Raw genomic sequence first — 18,517 nt, 5'->3', positions numbered from 1 at the left:
TGATTAATCAAAGATGCAAAGTTGTGAAGGGCTAAAACACTTGATCGGGTAGGGACACGAAACAGTGTCACTGTTGGAATCAGCCCAGTGTCGTTATGAACTCTCATGGTCGTGACAGCCGATATTTCAAAACCAAATAAAGTAAAATATTGTGATGGGCATGAGTGTTTGATTATAAAACAGTTATCGTAACTATTTGTAGTCTATAACCGATATACAAAATAATTATTTCTACTCTAATGATGACCTCATTTGTGGTGCATCTATTATCATAATCTGGCAGCAGCAGCATGTGTGTTTGCAGCAGTGACGAAATTTACAACATTTCTTGAATGCATCTTGAAGCTGCTCCTCTTAGGATATTGAATTATAATTTTTGCTAGTTAATGACAGCGTAGCATTTTTGTAACTTGGGTGAATCAGACTTTTTAACTGCATGTGCATGTGCTCTGCAGGAGCAACAGCCAGGAGCACGAGGCCCCACTTTGCCCTTGAGATCTTCTGCTACCAACAGTGATGTAATAAAGAACTCCTCTGACTCTTCCACTGAGGACGGGACATCGGCAGAGATGAATGGAAACGGGGTACTCTCGCCCTCCCACACGGCCTCTCGCCTCGACAACAGCATCATCTTCACACGCTTCAGGTCACCGTCCTTGGATCAAACCGGGGACAATGACAGGGTCAGTCGCCCACTCTACCGCTCCAGCTCGCTGCCAGACACGGGGCCTTTGAGTGAACGCATGAACGCGGGACCGAAGGAGCTCACGGAAGCCGGTGCCGGGAAAGACATGCCTGGTTCCCGCTTTGAGCGCCTCTCCATCCTTATGAACTCCTCCTCCTCCTCATCTGGCTCCTTGACCAACACTGAGGACAACGGTGCTCGCATGAGTCGTCCTCCACAGCTCGGCTTCGGTTCCCCACCTTCCAGCAACAGCCCCACGCGCCTGCTCAGCCCCACCGGCTCCATAGACCCTCACAGGTCGTTCACCACCACAGACTCTCCCTTGTCCATGTTCGGCAGCGGACAGGCGATGGGGGCGGGTTTAGGTGGTGGGTCACCGGGCACTCCTGTCCTGCAGAGGAGCTTCAGCAGTGATGGAAGCATAGGGGTCCAGCAGAGTCCGATGTTCAACAGCTTCCACGGAGGGTCTCCGTTCCAGAGCAAAGAACCAGAGCCTGACAGGAATTTAATGTCGAAATACAGAGCCTTCCCTGATGCTTACGTGAGTATTACATTACAGTACTGGACATGACAAAAAACAGATTGAGCTACATGTTGCACAAGTGCAGAAAAATTGTAATGTGGTTTATTTTTATTTTAATTCTGGCCCAGAGAAATGCAAAATAATTGACTTCCTGTGCACTGTGCAGGAAGATCTAAACACCTCTACACTGAGAAACACAGAGTTGTGTGTAGGTGATAGACTACGCAGCCATTTGTTAATATAATTTATGCTGATTCTGCATTTTTAGTAAATAGTTTATAGGACTAATTCATGTAGGAGCATGCCTCTGTTCAGGGAGGGTAGGTGCTAACTGCTACCAGCGTATGAATAATGCATGTCTGCACCCTGGGGCAGAGGTCCTGTTAGTGGAACTGTGCAATAGGAGAAGACACCCCTCTTATACTGTATTTAATAAATGGTTTAACCCAGTAGGAGACAGCTAAATGTTGTTGCAGTATCTTTTTGTTTTATGCATGGCATACATGCAAAAATGTGCTTTCTCTGAAGGCTTCAGCAGTGACGTTAAGTTATGTAGGAAGGTCTGCGTCTTGCTTGCAGCAGGTGAGGGAGGTAACTTTGTGTTGTGTGGCCTTTATAGAGCATAACAATCTGGTTGCATGAGTAAAAATCCCTTTTTATTTTCTAACAATTCATTAGGTATTTGCTCCCGTTGATGCCTTATGAGTCCACGTGATATTTACTTTATTGCCCAATGTCAGACAGAATCGTTCCCACCACCACTGTGCAATGTGTGGTACTTGCTCTTATGTGAAAAAACACTATATATTACAGTCATTTTTGTTACACTACGAAGAAAAAAGGCAAAACACTGCACTAAGAGAGGAACTGGCTGACTAACTTAATTAATTATATAAACATGCCCTTTTTTGGGCTTTAAAAGTTATTTATTCACTTGTTGAAGAGGCAGAATCTTTCTTTTCAGAAAAATTTTAGGGCCGCAATGATTATTCGTTCAGCTATTTATGATTTTTTTGCCTCTTAAATGTGAATATTTTCCAGTTTCTTTGCTCAGTATAACAAATAAATCATTAAAACATTTATGGACCAAACAAATTGATTAATTGAGAAAATAATCTTTAATTTCAGCTTTAGACAAAAATTTACAAAAATTATATTTAAAAAAAGAAGAAAAACCTTCCCTTCCCACTCTTTCAAATGTATGTGCTTGAGACCTCGGATTATTTTTCACTGTAATCTAATCACTCTCTTCTTTTCCCCATTTTCTACTTTTTTTGTTGAGAATCAACTATTTTAAGGTAAAGATTTGCAAAAATGAATGGGAAACAGAGCCTTTCTAGAAGTGAGCGGGTGGCATGTGTAGATCACTGACTGTGAAAGTGACTGATCACTCGTCTGTCAGTTCTAATTGGCTAAAAAGAGAGAAAGGATCCGTCCTCTGTGGGACTGAGTTATCAGAAACATGATATTCCCACTCAGAAAATTAAACATGAAAGAAGAAAAAGGTCGGCGTAAGGTCACACATGTACCGACTTGTTTTTCAATGGAAGCATTCATGTGTGCATTTGATCTATTAGGACTTGCAATCATTTTTTTACTGGCAATAAAGAGACAACATCGAGTCACACATGCAAACCGTCGCTCTGCCTCTGTCTTGCTCTGTCAGCTGTTCTTCCAGTTTTACGTCTGTGCAAATAAACCATAACATGTTTTTAAGTAGTTTCACACTTGTAAGTGCAGTAAATGCCAAGATTATAGGGAAACAGCAGAAGTGACGCCTCAGGGGAAAGTCAGGATGTTGGGATGTTGGCAGTGAGTTCACCTCCTTATTTTCTGCTGTTTTAATGAGGGTGTGATGTTATTTCTGTCCATGCAAACAGAAAACGGCTGGATTCTGGAGGTGTGACCGGTCATTGGCACACAGCTGTCCTGTCTGACTGAACACAAACGTTTGCACCCTCATGTTCAAACAGTACTTGACTTTCCTCCTGTGGTGTTTGCTCCAGCAGCAGACCAAAGTCACCCAGCGTGACCGCAGCTCATATTTTTTTACATACCCAATCAGCCATTAACTTGAACTGCGAGGGCGAATACTCCAGGAACACACGTACTCAGACGAGAGGATTAAACGTGTCTTCATTGACATAGTTTTTGCAGATTGCTGAATGCAAATATTGTGCTAGAATGTATAAATACTAGTGCACACACTATGCACTGTATCTATCTGTACACTAGCATCAAACTACTGCATACTATTACACAGCAAGACTTGAGATATTTATGTTGTTAGGATGTAGGGCTGCAGCGATTATTCGATTCATCGATTACTAAGTGAATCGTCAATTAGTTTTGCTTACAATCAATTATTTGTTTGTTTTTAATAATTAAAACCAGCTTTCTGAATAATTTAACTGCTCCATTGAACAAAGAAATCGCTTTTGGTCAAAACAAGACATCGTAGAGCGTCATCATTTCAAGGTTTCGAGAAACACAGATCAACATTTTTCATCGTTTTCTGACATTTTATGGACCAAACGAATACTCGATTAATCGAGAAGATAATCTACAGATTCATTGATTATAAAAGTAATAGTGACTTGCAGCTCCATCGGGATGTAATATAAATAGACCTTTTGCATAATTTCTGTTGACAAAGACCAAACAGAGGCAGAACAATAACAGTCACAGCAAAAGGTTAAACATTGCAGCTTTAACATTCACATTTTTCAAAGATTATACACTTGTGCAACTCATGTTGCTCTATCTGACGATAGAATAGAATGACAGCATCAAAAGTTGCACACTGCAGTTTTACAATGACTTTAAAATTGGTGTTTATCAGTAAAGGTAGAGTCTCTGTGTCCTGTTACGAAGCGTCTGTCAACAGGGGTGTATTTTACAGCCTTATCCTGCTTATAAGGCGACGCTAATGGAGCCAGCATTGTTTGTAAAAAATTAACATATACTCAAACACTTGACTTTCGGGACAAAGCTGCAGGATCATGTCTCCTTTTATAATATTTATAGGATTAAACCCTTAAAATTCTTTGTTGCTGTGTCTCCTCTGGAACTCGTCTACCTTTTTTTTTATGTGTTGTTTAAAAGACAAAATTCTCGCCTGGGCTCCCCACCCATCCCAGCTATCTGTGAGTTCCTGCAGAGACACAACCACACCTTGCCTTTCGGTGATGTTTGATGGAGCAGACGTGACAGGCATAAATGAGGAGGCATTAATGTGAAAGAAGACCACAGAGTGATAATAAGTCACCTTTTGTCGCCTTCAACGGCTTAAAGTTTCACTTGTAGGTCGAATGCGTGATTCGCTGAACCTGCACATTCCGTTTGCGGTGACTTTGTTTATGTATCACGAGGGTGGGGTTTTGTTTTGATTGGGCGCCAAAAGCTGCAGCGAACGCATCGCTCGTCATGAATGAAGCAGTTGTCTGGTCTTGTGTTGTTGTGTTGCATAGTCAGGAACGACATGTGAAAAGGTCAGTGGTGACTTGAATTGGCAGTTGGACCAAAATGCTGTTGCCGTGCAAAGTGCAGAAATGTGATGTGATATCAAAGTCTTTTTTAGTGCTTATTGCTGTGTTTCCATCGAGTGGAACAGTTTGGTTCGATACGGTACGGTTTGTATTTGTTTGTGTTTCTATTAGGATTAGCACCAAAGTATTTTGGCACCCTTCCCTTGAGGCATGGTTTCTCAATCCTGGTCCCACTGCCCTGCACGTCTTAGAAGTTTCCTTCCTCAAACACACCAGAAAGACACTTCAAAAACATGCAGGGCAGTAGGTCCTCAGGATCAGGAGCCTTCCTGCAATCAGCTGGTTGGGCGACTGAAAAACATCACTCGCTTGCGTCCGTGGACGTCAAGGCAATTTGGAATAACACAAACGATTGGATGTCCTCCAATGTTGGTACAGCCCACACCCCCATCTACCAAGTAAAAATGTACTGTTCTCAGTTGAAATGCAAGCCTGACCCAGGGCTTTACCATTCCAAACCATGCCATACTGTCATGGTCGGATCTGATTAGAATCCCCAAAAACTCCAAAGGTCGGCTGATTAGAAGTGGGGCGTTATTGGCTGCCAGGTCAGAGAACAGAGAGCAACAGATTTTTTTATTTTGATATTGATCATGTGTTTTTACTTGATAGTCAACCAGAATTAAGTAAATGAGTGTGAGAGAAGTGGATTGTGACTGAATGAAGTTGCTGAGTGTGAAGTTTGTTTTTTTTCATTATCAAAATACACATTTAACAGAATCTGTTTTTGAAATTGCCAGAGCTGCCAGTGCATGTTGTTGGAATTGAAAGTTTTAAGCCAAGCATAATTGATTTCACAAGCTAGAACTAGCATACATTTTTAAAGAAGTACGTCAGGTGTGGAATTGTAAAAAAGTCAATGTCAGATTATTGTTGTTGGCAAAATATTATTGTTTCATTTCACTTTAGAGAAAATTTATGATTATGATTTATGTTTGGTGCCAATTTGATAGACTAGTGTGAATAAGTAGTGACTCATTTACATCCATATCTATTATCATTTTGATTTGGTGAACAAATCATTTCCCGGAGATGCTTGGTAAATTCATTAAAACTTCATTTATTTATTTTGTTTACAACATATTTTACATATATCTTCGGTAAAAGTTTTGAAAAATTCAGCAAATTTGTTTGGGGACCCAACAAAACTGTCCCATGACTCATCTGTGGGTCCTGACCCAGTGTTTAGTGTCTACGTTATACTGCAGGATTTAGTGTTAATCTGGCCTCCATTTTTTTTTTTATTTGCAACAACAATGTAAAGAAATATTGTCTTTTTTTGTTTGATTTGTTGCATTAACAGCTTCAATTTTTACCTTTTGGTATTATTCTTGCTTCCATTTTGATTTCCTTTTCTCTGGACTTCATAACAGGCCTGTCGTGAGCTTAACTGTGATTTTAAGGAATTAGAATCTCTATATTGTCACAACTACTAAGAGCCAGGATTGTTGTTCCTTGCGTCACCTCAGGTGTTGCATCCTGGCAGTTTACAGTATGTCAGTCAGTACCCCGTCACTCACCAGGCTGAATCAGGCTTTTTGAACCAGAAACATCCCAGTGTACACGCAGCACACTTAACATGTAACATGTTTCTAGAGGAATGTAAATGTTTGCTTTGCGGTTTATTTGTTTATGTGGTGTGACAGCATTTCCGATGATAGCATTGTTTGTGTTTAAATGGCTCCACCTATGTTTTTTTAGTTTTTTAAGGTGTATGAGGTGTGTGAGGTACTTGCACATTCAGCGGAGAGAAAACCTGATGTAGCCTTATTAAAATTAGCCAAAAACATCAATAACATTGACTCTTTTACACTATTTTGAAGATTTAAATGTTTTCTGTCAGCGTGATAAACCTTTGGCACTATATAAATGATGTATGTTTGAGTTTGTTGAGAACCCTTTACTATGAGTAGTTATTAGAAATTATGGGAATCATCGATATTTCAGAAAACATAAAGACACAACATGTGTTGCATGAATGATGTCATATACAGTGGAGTCCACAAACCTCAAACCTCTTTGCTAATGAGTCTGCTAGCTTGTTTTAACGCAAATTGTTTTAGTTTTTCTTCTTTAGTTTTTCTATTCGACTGATAAACATCACTCTCTTGCAGCCGTGGAAGGCAGTTTGAAATCACACAAACGATCGGACGTCCTCCATTGTTGTCTGTTGCATTTCAAATCATTTTTGGCAGTCATGCTACGTGTCTCGCAGTCATTGGGCACAGTCCACACAATGCTTTACCAAACCAAACTGTACCATGATGGAAACACAGCATTAGAGAAAGTTTTGCCTTAGGGTACACACTGTACTCCAAAGATATGACCCAAAGGCAGTTTGCTTTGCTAACCCTAACAAGCTAAGCTAATTTGTCTTTTCTCTGAAATAAATCACCTCACTCAGATTTGAACGTCAACGTTGCAAAACTTAAAACGGATATTGATTGATAATGAGTGAACAATTTGAAGAAAAGAAATATAATTACAACTTTTCTGTCAGATATTCTTTAAATTTTGAGTTAGCGGAGCATGAGATGCCATCAGAATATTAACTTGTTATGTGAATCATTTAAACATCACAATGTTAATATGATGAATTGTTCTGTCCCACGGTCAAATTATACTTAAGTTTATGTTGTGGGAAAATGGAAGCTGTAATCCGTCTTTTTCTGAAATGACACCAAAAAGAGCTGCTATTTTGCTACTGTTTTAACTTTCACTAAAAATGCAGAAAGGTCTGACATCCTAAAAATAAGTCCATAAATCATGTTCTGTTTTTAAAGGAAAAATGCTTTCAACTTTTTTCCAAATAACAGAGAACAGACAGAGACACTAAAGAGGCCAGCTGAAGTACTGGCTTCAGTTGCAGGCCTTCTTTAGTTGGTAACATGATCCAGATGGTAGCCTATTTCCTACTGAGCTCCCAGAGAGTAAAGGCCAAGTGATACCCGAGACCAAACACACACACAAACGCACACAGACACAAACACACAACAATTCCTCTGGTAAATCAATATTCACATTGCAAAGTGGCTAACCTACTACCACATTCCATGTCCCATTTGTAAACAGAAGCCAAAATTCCACCAACATCCCAGCCATGTTTAGCATTGTGGGGAACCTGTTCACATACCTGAACAGGTGAAACAGTGAGTTCAGTCATTCTGAGCAGGTTCTGTCCACTATTATTTGAAAGTGTTAGGGTTAAAAATGTACAAGGGAGGATTGTATTTACACCTGTCAAAGAGGAGCTTGTTCTGCTGTGAATGATGGCCTCTTTGCACTCTTCCCCCTCCCTGATGACAGTGATGTAAACAATGTTTGGACTGTTTGACATATTCAGGTTCAGCACGGAGAAACAAGAGTGCGGCTTGTTAACTGGCTCGGGTTGTTGCATAATGACATTGTTTTGTGTGGAATGATGTTTCCTATTGTCTGTCTTGAGAGATGATGAAAAGAGGCATCAGGGTTGGGTCTGACCCTAATCAGCTGATAGTTTTGCATTGTTCTTCATGATAATGACAGTATCTTACTAATATATATTCATTTGTAGACTTTATTGTGCTTTATCTGGGCTTTTAACTTGACCTTTTCTTTTTCTTTTCTTTTTCTGTAGCTCACTAAAGAGAAGGAGCATGGGAAGCTCAATCCTCGTCCTGGAAAGGTGAGTCTGTGTCAGACTCTTGTTGAACAAACTCTTATACATGTGCAAGGTTGACTGTTGTTTTCACTGATTACCAGCACCTGGGGTACAAAATGTCCTGTGAAGGTTTACTGTTGAATTTGTTTGCTGGATAAATAGTCACTGTTGTCAATGGCCAAAGGCAGTCATTGCATTCATTCAAATTTTGTTTATTAAACACTTTTTGCCACTTTTTATATTAGGAATAGTGGAAGTGAATAAAAAGCTAAACTATGATTGTTCTTCAGAAGCTTTATTTTTATTTTAGTGGTGATGGTTTGCCCGCTCACAACCACACCCTATCCAAGATAGCTTCTCAAATGATTTGCCTGAAGAAGGTCTAAAAACGTCATAGTAAAGGTATTTCCACACTGGACGCATTGCCAAAATGGAAAAACTGGTAAAAACTATTTTGGAGCTTGACTTGTCTACTGATTGTTCTATAATTTTCCTTCTCTATTAAAAAGAACAGTGTGTTGGGAAACAATCACGATCAGTTGATCGGCCAGTGTGTTAAATGTTTGGACTGGACGTCATCAACAACATTCCCTCTGATGTGTAAGCTGTAAATTTGTCAGAAAAGGAAGCTCGAGAAAATTAACTATTTGAAATAATAACCGCCACCATTCCGCACAGCAAAATTACATGGCCGCCGTGAATGTTGCATTGACTCTGGAAACTAAGCGACCTTGGTGGAGGTTTGGAATCTATGTGTACTTTCTTTAGTTACAATTTATTCACATTTGGTCTAAATACATCATCACCTGTGAGGTTTGAGGTATGAAACTATCCTATTACAATTACCCCAGTAATGACCTTGTAGTCATTATCTTTTAAATAGGCAGCACCAGCTCATAACATGTAATTGTGAAGTAATTAATCACACTCGTTACTCGTTAATCTCATGCATTCACTCTTAAATTCACTCAATTTTTCATTCAAAGAAGACAACACGGTCCAATTCAAACTGCAAATGTCAATCGTCACAGGAATTTTGGGGCGTCAATTGATGACATTAAAGTTACCTTCTATTTTGACTTTTGCCTTGTCTTTATCTTAAATGTCATTAAATGTCAGGCAAGCCTGCTCCTGCATGATGTTGAAGAGTGTAGATCACTGAGGTCTGTCAATGGATGATAGTCAATGCTAGAGGTGGAGCTGACATTTAGTTCTTGATGCTTCTCCATGCTGCAGGGCCTCAGACCTGAATGGACAAAACATGTCTGTACTGCACACTTGAAGTTTTAAACAAATGAACCAAATAAGCCCTAAACTATCTCTCTTTCTTTTTATATATATTTGTTTATTGAAATATTCAACACAGTATCATATATTACAATCTTGTGCTTTTTCTTCTTTTTTTTAACCATACGAAGGGAACCTCCCCCACTTCCCTCCCCAACAAAAAATAAATAAATAAAACATAAATAATGACAATAAATAAAACAATAATAAAAAAAATAAAAAAAACATATATAAATAAAAATAAAACTCACAGGATTCTTCCTGAAAAAGGAAAGGGAAAAAATAAAATCAGTCACAGTTTTGTCTTCTCAAATAATCTATATAGGTTGTTCTTAACTTCTGTTGACAGCATAAATTGAGCAGCAATTATTTGTCATCATTATTATTTCATCTGGTATCCTATTAAAATATTCTTTTTTGTAATCACCATGATAACTTTGATAAATGACTGCCTTCAGCAACACAGCTGAACCTTCACAACTGTCAGCTAATCCCACCTCTGTCTGCGTGTTTCTCCAGATGTATATTTTTGACCAGCCGGGATTCTGCGGCCAGAGGATAGAGATACGCAGTGATGTCACTGATGCTACGTGCTGGGTGCTGCAGGAGACCATCTCCATCAGGGTCGTCAGAGGAGGGTGAGACTAAGTCAACATTTCGTCTAAAGCCGTTTCACATGCAGTTTTAACTGTGCTCCGTTGTCTGTAAATCGTTTTTATACCTTGTCAAAAAGATGTCTTATTATGAATACTATTTCTTCTTTAATATGCACAGTATAAGTTTGTACACACGGTCATATGGGATACACGTTGTTTAGAGAAGCTTCTCAACCCATGTTCGTTAACAAATGATCTACAACTACGTCCAAGACAACAAAGCTATAAGTTTCCCTAACACGCCTCGTTCACAGCAGATGCACTGGTGTAGATAACAGAATAAATGATGGAAGAATGCCATTTAGCTGTCACCGTTTGGCACCGTTGGTTCACTTATTTTTTCCACTCTTGGTTCCAAAAACATAAAACATAGACTGTACATTAAACTGGACATACACTGCAAAAGTAGATTTTCAAGAAGGTAAAATAAAGAAATAATAAAAAAATATCTTAGCAAGCAAGCTGTACTTGTAAAATCACAGTCTGAGTACTATGGTTCTAAAAAGTCAATAATGCAATAATGAGAAAGAATAGAGACCTATTTATTAAAAAGAAATGTAAGAAGAAAGATAAAATTAAATAAACTTATGCACTTTGAACCAGTTGACTGCACATATGCATATACATATGCATGTCCCTGTCATTAGAACTCTGAAACCTTCACAATCATATAACAACACGCAGGTTACACTTTTGCACCTTGTTTTTCTTGAAATGTGAAGCATGTAATTAAACACCAGTTTGTCAAAATAAACTTCCCCATTGCGGATGTCAAACCAGAACGACAGTGGATGCAGAGTGCACATGCAAATGCCATCAATAGCTGACACACCCACACCCACACACACACACACACTTGGCCTCAGAACCTGGAATGTTTTATCGAACGCAGGCGAGTGCGTGGGGTGAACCTGCAGTATCACTGATCAGTGTACACACATTATTATTACACACCACAACACTGCCCAAACCACAGCAGATGTATATGCTCTAATTTATTAGATAATCAAAGAGTGACAGTGAGACATCCATGTTTATATTGGGACATGGTTTTCAGGGTAAATTTTCAAGCAAATTGGTGTACGATACAAAGGAATTCCATTTTCAAAACACTGCAGAGAAAAGTTTAGAGAATAAGAATAGAGAAAAGCAGCAACACAAAAGTCTTCAGGAGAGCCATATGGATATGTAATCATATTAAGTCCACATCTTTCTTTTTATGCTGTCCCAGCATGAGGAACGCACAACAAACCACACAGACACACAACAACACCAACAGTTGCTACTGATTCACTGGGTTTTGGATAACAATGACCTGGCTGAATAAGAATCTCCACAGACAACACCAGTTTTACTGCATTCACCAGGTACAAAGATATGGCGCGAATGCTACAGGTGTCACTCAAACCCTAAATAATCCCATTCCACATAACCGTAATGGTTTGGATTTAATTAAATTCATTGACAGGGCTACAATCTAGGTCCACTATCCGGCTCATTGTCCTGCTCTTCTGTGACTTTCATGTCTGTTCATTATTATTTTTTGGTGAATGAAAATACAGCAGTAACAAAACATTTACGTGGATCAGACACGTGATGGCATCAAACCAGCAAGTCTGTTTCCTAATGAGCTGTCTCGGATCAGAGTTTTCGGATTGGCATGTTTACATGACTTGTTTTAATTCCAATCTGGCTTTTATTCCGATTACTTGTGTCCATGTAAACATGACGTGTGAGACAAGGGTAAAGCCGTGCCCAGGTGAGGGCAAATGAGATTAATTTTGGCCGCATAACATACATGTGACAAAAGCAAACAAACAATATACAGGTATATCTCTTCAAATGTACAAACCCAGGTGGCGTTTTATTATAAATCATATACTGTAGATGTGAAATTGGCAAATCGCTAAACAGGACTTGACAGGGACACAAAAGCGACGTTAAGAAATGTCAATTAGTGTGACAATAGTAATTCTCCCCCATTTAAACGTCTTAAACTTGACCTCATTTCATTTAATTTAATTATACACATGTTTTGTTTTGAACCAAGGCCAACGCTAAAATATGCACGAGCAGAGATGAGTCACAATCTTAATGTCGATTACAAAAGTACAGGCTGATATGTCGCATACATAGCCAACATGACTAGATTAGTTTTAAAAAAACATTTTTTAATTGAATGTATAAATGTTATTTTGTTCTGCTTATTAAATAAAAGCTGCTGGCAGCCGTGTCGTCTTATGACTTACTTCCTGTCGCTGGCCTTTCCCTGTGTAACCTCATGAACATGTTTGATGAGGCCTTAAACTCACAGAGAGGCAGAGAGATACGCCTCTTTGTGGTGCACTGGCTCCTGATGTTGAGCTGTTTAACACACAGGGACAGCGTTTATAAGCTACATCGCCTGGCGAGGTTCTCCAGGTTCCTCCCACAGTCCAAAAACATGCAGATTTGGGGATTAGGTAAAATGGACAACTCTAAATTGATCGTATGTGTGAGTGTGGGAGTGGATTGGCACGGCATCCCTTGTGACCCTCATGTGGAGGATAAAGCGGTAGAAGATGGATGGATGGATAATGCAACCACTGCAATGAAGTATTTGCTTTAAATCAACAGTATCTTGTTTATCTTCCATCCGTTCATCCTCTGTGTCTCTTTGCCAGATGGGTGCTTTATGAGAAACCCAACTACAAGGGGGAGAAAGTCGCCCTGGACGAAGGAGACATAGAGATCACTAACCCCTTCAGCCCTCCAGATGAGGAGCAGCTGCAGAACGGACAAAAGGAGGATGAACAAAAGCAGAATGGAGAGACCAGTGACCAGCAGACGGAGACGGCGCCACCTAGGAGGTTCATCATCGGCTCTCTACGCAGAGCTGTCAGGGTAATACAAGATCAGTGTCTCTGTCTTTGTGCTTTGTCACACATTGATGTTTGTTTATTTCCTTGACTTTTAACGTCTTGGGCTTGATGATGAAAGAAAAAAATATATATAGCACCATCTAGTGTCAAAACGATGTCAAAGGTGTGAAAATTCAAATATTAAAGAGAAATGTGTTTCATACAAATACAGTACGATCACTGCAGCTTTTTAATTGTACATTGGTAAAGGAGACAAAGGGGAATATTAGGAAGAAGAAAAGCATAAATTAAAGATACACCTAGAAGTAACCAGATAATTAATAATAGACAGTGAACACAAGATTACTAAATTGTACATCATCATCGTATATCAACAGCTTTAGCTTCTCTTTGGTTTTGTATAGGGGTAATTGTGGTAATTGTTAGGAATTAACATCTTACCAGGTGTATGTGTAAATTTACTTGACCAAAATAAATGCAAGACACAGTTTCAGAAAAGCGTTTCACATCAATGTCACACTTAAACTTGTGGGTGATCTTCTCCTCCTCTTCATCACTCTCAGGACTACAGTGTCCCAGAAATCAGCCTTTTCCCAGAGGAGAACGCTGAGGGGAAGAAAGTCATCTTCAGAGACACCTCTGATGACGCCAGGATTTTTGGTTTCCCCATTAAGGCCAACTCCATCATCATAAATGCCGGCCTGTGAGTTATGAATCATAAGTCTAAAAAATGCTTTTGCATTATTGAAATGATTTTGTAAAACCTGACTTTTGCCATAAGTTGTAACTCGTGCTTTATTTATAAAATCAGATTTAATTTATATTTGTGTTTTTCTCTTCATCAGCTGGCTTGTGTTCGCGCAGCCCTTCTTTCAGGGCGTACCACGCGTCCTGGAGGTGGGGGGTTACTCCAACCCTGCAGCCTGGGGCGTAGAACAGCCCTATGTGGGATCAGTGCATCCACTCAAAATAGTAAGTGACACGACACACTGTACATTTTTCCATAGACTTAAATTCAAACTGACTTCTTTTTTACAACCAGTGCAGTCGCCCCCTGGTGGTTAACCACAACTACTGGCCTTCTTCCTGGTAACCGGAAAAACTACACTTCAAAAAGAACTAGTACTAGTAACATGCTAAATATTCTTAATTCAATTTTAAATTTCTAGTTTTCAGAGGGATAAGTAAATGCTGCTTGGCTAGAATTCTTAAAACTATTGGCACAATTGGCTAAAAACTCAAGCAAGCAAATTAATTATCTCATGTAAAAAATGTTTTTCTTAAAATTACTTGATTTACTAATTTACACCTGAGCATTTCTTATAATTTCACACACACATACGAAATACACACCAGTATTTATTTATTTATTCATTCATTTATTTATTTAATTTTTTTTTTTAAATTTAGATTATTTTTCGAGTGCAAAACATTTTGAAACAGCATTTTTTCCAGAAACAGACTTATTATACATTCTTTAAAATGTCTGCAGTGTATGTCCACTTCTATTCACATTGTCATTCTTATTCTCAAAGATTCCAAATCTATTCAAAACATCCGAAAATCTTCTTTTTTTAAATGTATTTTTTTGAAATACGTTTGCTTCAGTTTTGATAACAGTAGAAAACGAAAAGCTTTTAAACTTTTCCATGTTATATCCAGGTTATTTGTGCAAGTTCAGCTTAAAACAATGTCATTTTTTTTCTCACATTCGCTTATGATAACATTAGCTTTTAAAAGAAATGACAAATAAAACAAAAACTACCTAATCTTGCAAAACGCTTGACACTTAATTTGATGTTTAATCAAATTATGAACCAAGGAAGACTCACAACTTTAGTTTACCGTCTGTTTTATACTTGCAATGTGTAAATGTGTCTGTTTTTTTACCATAGGGGGAGCCAAGAGTGGAAAATGTGGGTGAACCAAAGGTAAGAAATGATATTTATAAGAACTATTGCTCCCACCAGCAGCAGCAGCAGCAGCAGCAGCAGCAGGGATAATTGCCACTCTTTGTCTGCAGCTGGTGATCTTTGACAAACCATACTTCTCCGGGAAGTCGAGGACCGTCACCACCAACATGAGAGACTTCATGACCAGAGTGGACAGGCAGCAGGCTGTTTTCATGTACAACATCGGTTCCCTTAAAGTGCAGGGAGGAATGTAAGCGCCCATCCCAAGAAATTGTTAAATAGTAAAACACTGAGTAATTCGTCCAGGCAGCGAAAGTCAATGAGAAACAGCTCCGAGGTTATTAATTAATGAGAGAACGATCATGTGCGAGTGCTCATTGTTCCCGTTTGTGATGATCATGCAGCTGGGTCGGCTACGAGAAGGAAGGCTTCCGAGGTCACCAGTACCTGCTGGAGGAGGGGGAGTACCAGGACTGGAGGGTGTGGGGGGGCCATGATTCTGAGCTGCGCTCTGTCAGGCTCATACAAGCGGTAAGTAACTGTGATAAGGACGGAAGTGTCTCTGGACAGGATCAAAAATAATCCCCCGAACATCACATGTTACATTTCTAATCCAGATTTATGAACTAAGGCCATTCAAGTCACAGATTAAACGTGCAGTGCGGTCATGAAATCAATCAATCGGACTTTAATTAACAATGCAATGAACTTCACAGGATAAACACAACAAAACAAGGAACAACCAGCACATAAGATATTAAACAAATATGAAACATATAAAACTGAGATGAGGAAGTAAGAGACCCTAACATGAAAATATCAGAGTAGATATGGAGTACATTTCCCCCTATTTCACTGTTCTTCCATTTTAACATTAAAACAAGGAACTAAACCTTATTGTTTGACATTAGCTGCATTTTACTTCCATGATAATAATTCCATGATAATAATATCAGGTCAAAGGGAGATTCTCTCTCTCTCTCATTCAATAATCACGTGAGATTTTAACGGTGTGGAGAGACACGCGAGCGAGAAGCAGCTGCTGTGAACACACGTCTGTCCCAGGTGTTTGATCACATTGGGGAATGGATAGTCTCTCTAAATGTGTAACCTTTTCTCAAGTGAAAATATAGATTTTTTTCTTTTCCACTGACCCAGTTACATTTATATTGATGCTCAGACATCTGGCTCTATACCTTTTTATAGATGCTAGGATTTGTCATAGTATATGTAGTTGCAGAGATGCACTCTTTTTTTCTGGGCTTGCAAAAATAGGTTAACACCTTGCTTAGAGGTTTTTGTGCTGAAATACTAGACTGAGGTAAAAAAAAAAACTGCACCTTCTTTTTCGTCCTGGGGGAGTTTCTAAAAATTTGCATATTCTTGCTCTTGTGCAGGACCTGACAGACCCGTTGATGGTGATGTTTGAACAGCTCGAGGAAGATCAGGAAGGAATGCAGGAGGAGAACACCTTCGAGGTGACCGAGGCCATCCCTGACGTCGAGCTGTTCGGGTACAAAACGTCCACGCGCTCCATCCACGTAATCAGCGGCGCGTAAGTTGACATAGATATAGATATACAGTATATCATGTGACTTCACTCATGATCCCCAGCAGGGTGACACAGAAAAATCACAAACTGTGTTTGCGTTTCCAGATGGATCGCCTACTCTCACGTGGACTTCTCAGGGAAGCAGTACATCCTTGAGAAAGGTTTCTACAATAACTGCGCCGACTGGGGATCGCAGGACACTCGCATCTGCTCGTTGCAGCCCATCCTCCTGGTGAGGACCACGGATGCAGTCTATCACCAAGATGTGAAGAGTGTTAGGATCAGTGTACTGTCCTGTACACCGCACCGGCACTTCTTAAGTTTGCTACTTTGAGTGCCAGCTCTTCTCTGTTTAGATTATCATCATGGTCCAGATTAATAATTTCTCAGGCTGCACTACGAGTCTGGTTTTTGCTTTTAGTTGTTGTCTCCAGTTTTTGTTTTTATTCTTAAACAAGAACAATATCCATCAGACAGATGATCCGCTGTGGCGCCCCCTAGAGGGAGAAGCTAAAATACCTAATGTTCACCAATGTTTAGTTATATTCACTGACACATTTGTGTCCTGGAGGACATCATAAGAACATTACACCAAATAAAATGGACCGTGTGCTTGAATGAGTTTAAATCAGTGTGTGAAGGAAGCATGGCAGGAAGTAGACGCCCACTTCCTGTTTGTGTTTCAGGTTTTTGGGTTTTTTTTGGACTATGATTTCTAAAGTGTTTTTTTGCCTGATAATCTAAGGATAATCTAAATATACAAAGTGAAACTCAAGTCCAGGTTTAAGTTATTTTAATTTATTATTTAATGAATTTATTAATTTATTATTTAATTTGATTTTAATTTGTTATTTTGATTTATTTTTAACGACTAAATATTTAAATGAAGAGATGTTGTGAACATCAGGACTTTCATAATTTAGTGTTTAATGATATAGTAATACAGAAGGATAAAGGGAGAAGTATAACTTGTTTTTTCTCACTTCACTGGTTAAGATGTTCCTAAGATGTTTGTCTGTGTTTGTTTTCAGGCTCCACGCGACAACGTTGGTGCAAGGAATGAGGTAAATTCATTATTTTCTCTGCTTTTTTTTTGTTGTTTGTTGTACATGAGTAAAGTCATAGTCTTCATATAATATACAGTGTACATTTTGGTGTCCAGTGCCGTCCTTTTAAGACCTTTTAAACTTTGAAGCTGTTAACAACACATTAGTGCCATTTTATTTAGTATTCATTAATCGGTCAATAAATATAAATTGTGCATTTTTGCTGTTTAAGTCATATTTTCAGGAATGTAATATTTAGTGTAAATATGAAGTAGAAGACTGGGGAGACAGACAGCCATTTTTTTTTAAATCATTAAACAGTTGGAATGGAAGATGGAAGAAAAATGAATATTGTAAATGGGCCTCAAACGATTAAGAAAATGGCTTTGCCATAAAAAAAAACCCACATCATTCGACCTCTTAACAAACAACAGAAAATACTATTATAGAGTTATTTTTGTCTTGATTCTCATTCATCCAGGTCATAGGTCACTAAATGGTCTGGAATCAGTAGCAACTGGACTTCGTAGATTTATATATAATTAAAAAATTTAAATATTTAATTATATAATATCTTTCCACTCAGTTATTCTGTATGTGGGGAAATCCCAACCATTTGTTCCCATTTACTAGACAATGTAGCCTGTTATTGTTCCTCTTACTGGTCTTTTTTAACTTAAATAAGATGGAGACTAAATCACACTGAAAAAACACCTACACACGACCAATTAAAGTTGAAAACAAGTTAAATCATTTTTACATTGCAGCAGAAGCACATTTAAAAATAGTGTGCACGATTTAAACGT

At 38.8% G+C, this 18,517-nt stretch overlaps 1 protein-coding gene across 1 annotated transcript in view; it reads left to right on the top strand.

Moving 5' to 3' along the window:
* crybg2 (crystallin beta-gamma domain containing 2) overlaps window positions 1-18,517 on the top strand; it is a 52,466-nt gene that overhangs the window by 30,881 nt on the left and 3,068 nt on the right. The window contains exons 6-17 of the mRNA XM_044052798.1: window positions 456-1,226; window positions 8,373-8,420; window positions 10,203-10,321; window positions 13,003-13,222; window positions 13,764-13,903; window positions 14,046-14,172; window positions 15,096-15,131; window positions 15,224-15,363; window positions 15,518-15,644; window positions 16,511-16,668; window positions 16,771-16,897; window positions 17,697-17,729. Of these exons, the coding sequence (XP_043908733.1) occupies window positions 456-1,226; window positions 8,373-8,420; window positions 10,203-10,321; window positions 13,003-13,222; window positions 13,764-13,903; window positions 14,046-14,172; window positions 15,096-15,131; window positions 15,224-15,363; window positions 15,518-15,644; window positions 16,511-16,668; window positions 16,771-16,897; window positions 17,697-17,729 (2,046 nt within the window). The remainder of the gene's footprint in view (window positions 1-455; window positions 1,227-8,372; window positions 8,421-10,202; window positions 10,322-13,002; window positions 13,223-13,763; window positions 13,904-14,045; window positions 14,173-15,095; window positions 15,132-15,223; window positions 15,364-15,517; window positions 15,645-16,510; window positions 16,669-16,770; window positions 16,898-17,696; window positions 17,730-18,517) is intronic.

The sequence above is a fragment of the Solea senegalensis genome, linkage group LG20 (assembly GCF_019176455.1).
Source record: "Solea senegalensis isolate Sse05_10M linkage group LG20, IFAPA_SoseM_1, whole genome shotgun sequence".
Taxonomy (NCBI): domain Eukaryota; kingdom Metazoa; phylum Chordata; class Actinopteri; order Pleuronectiformes; family Soleidae; genus Solea; species Solea senegalensis.
The sequence above is the reverse complement of the archived record's forward strand: the minus strand, read 5'-3'. Positions and strand labels throughout refer to the sequence as shown.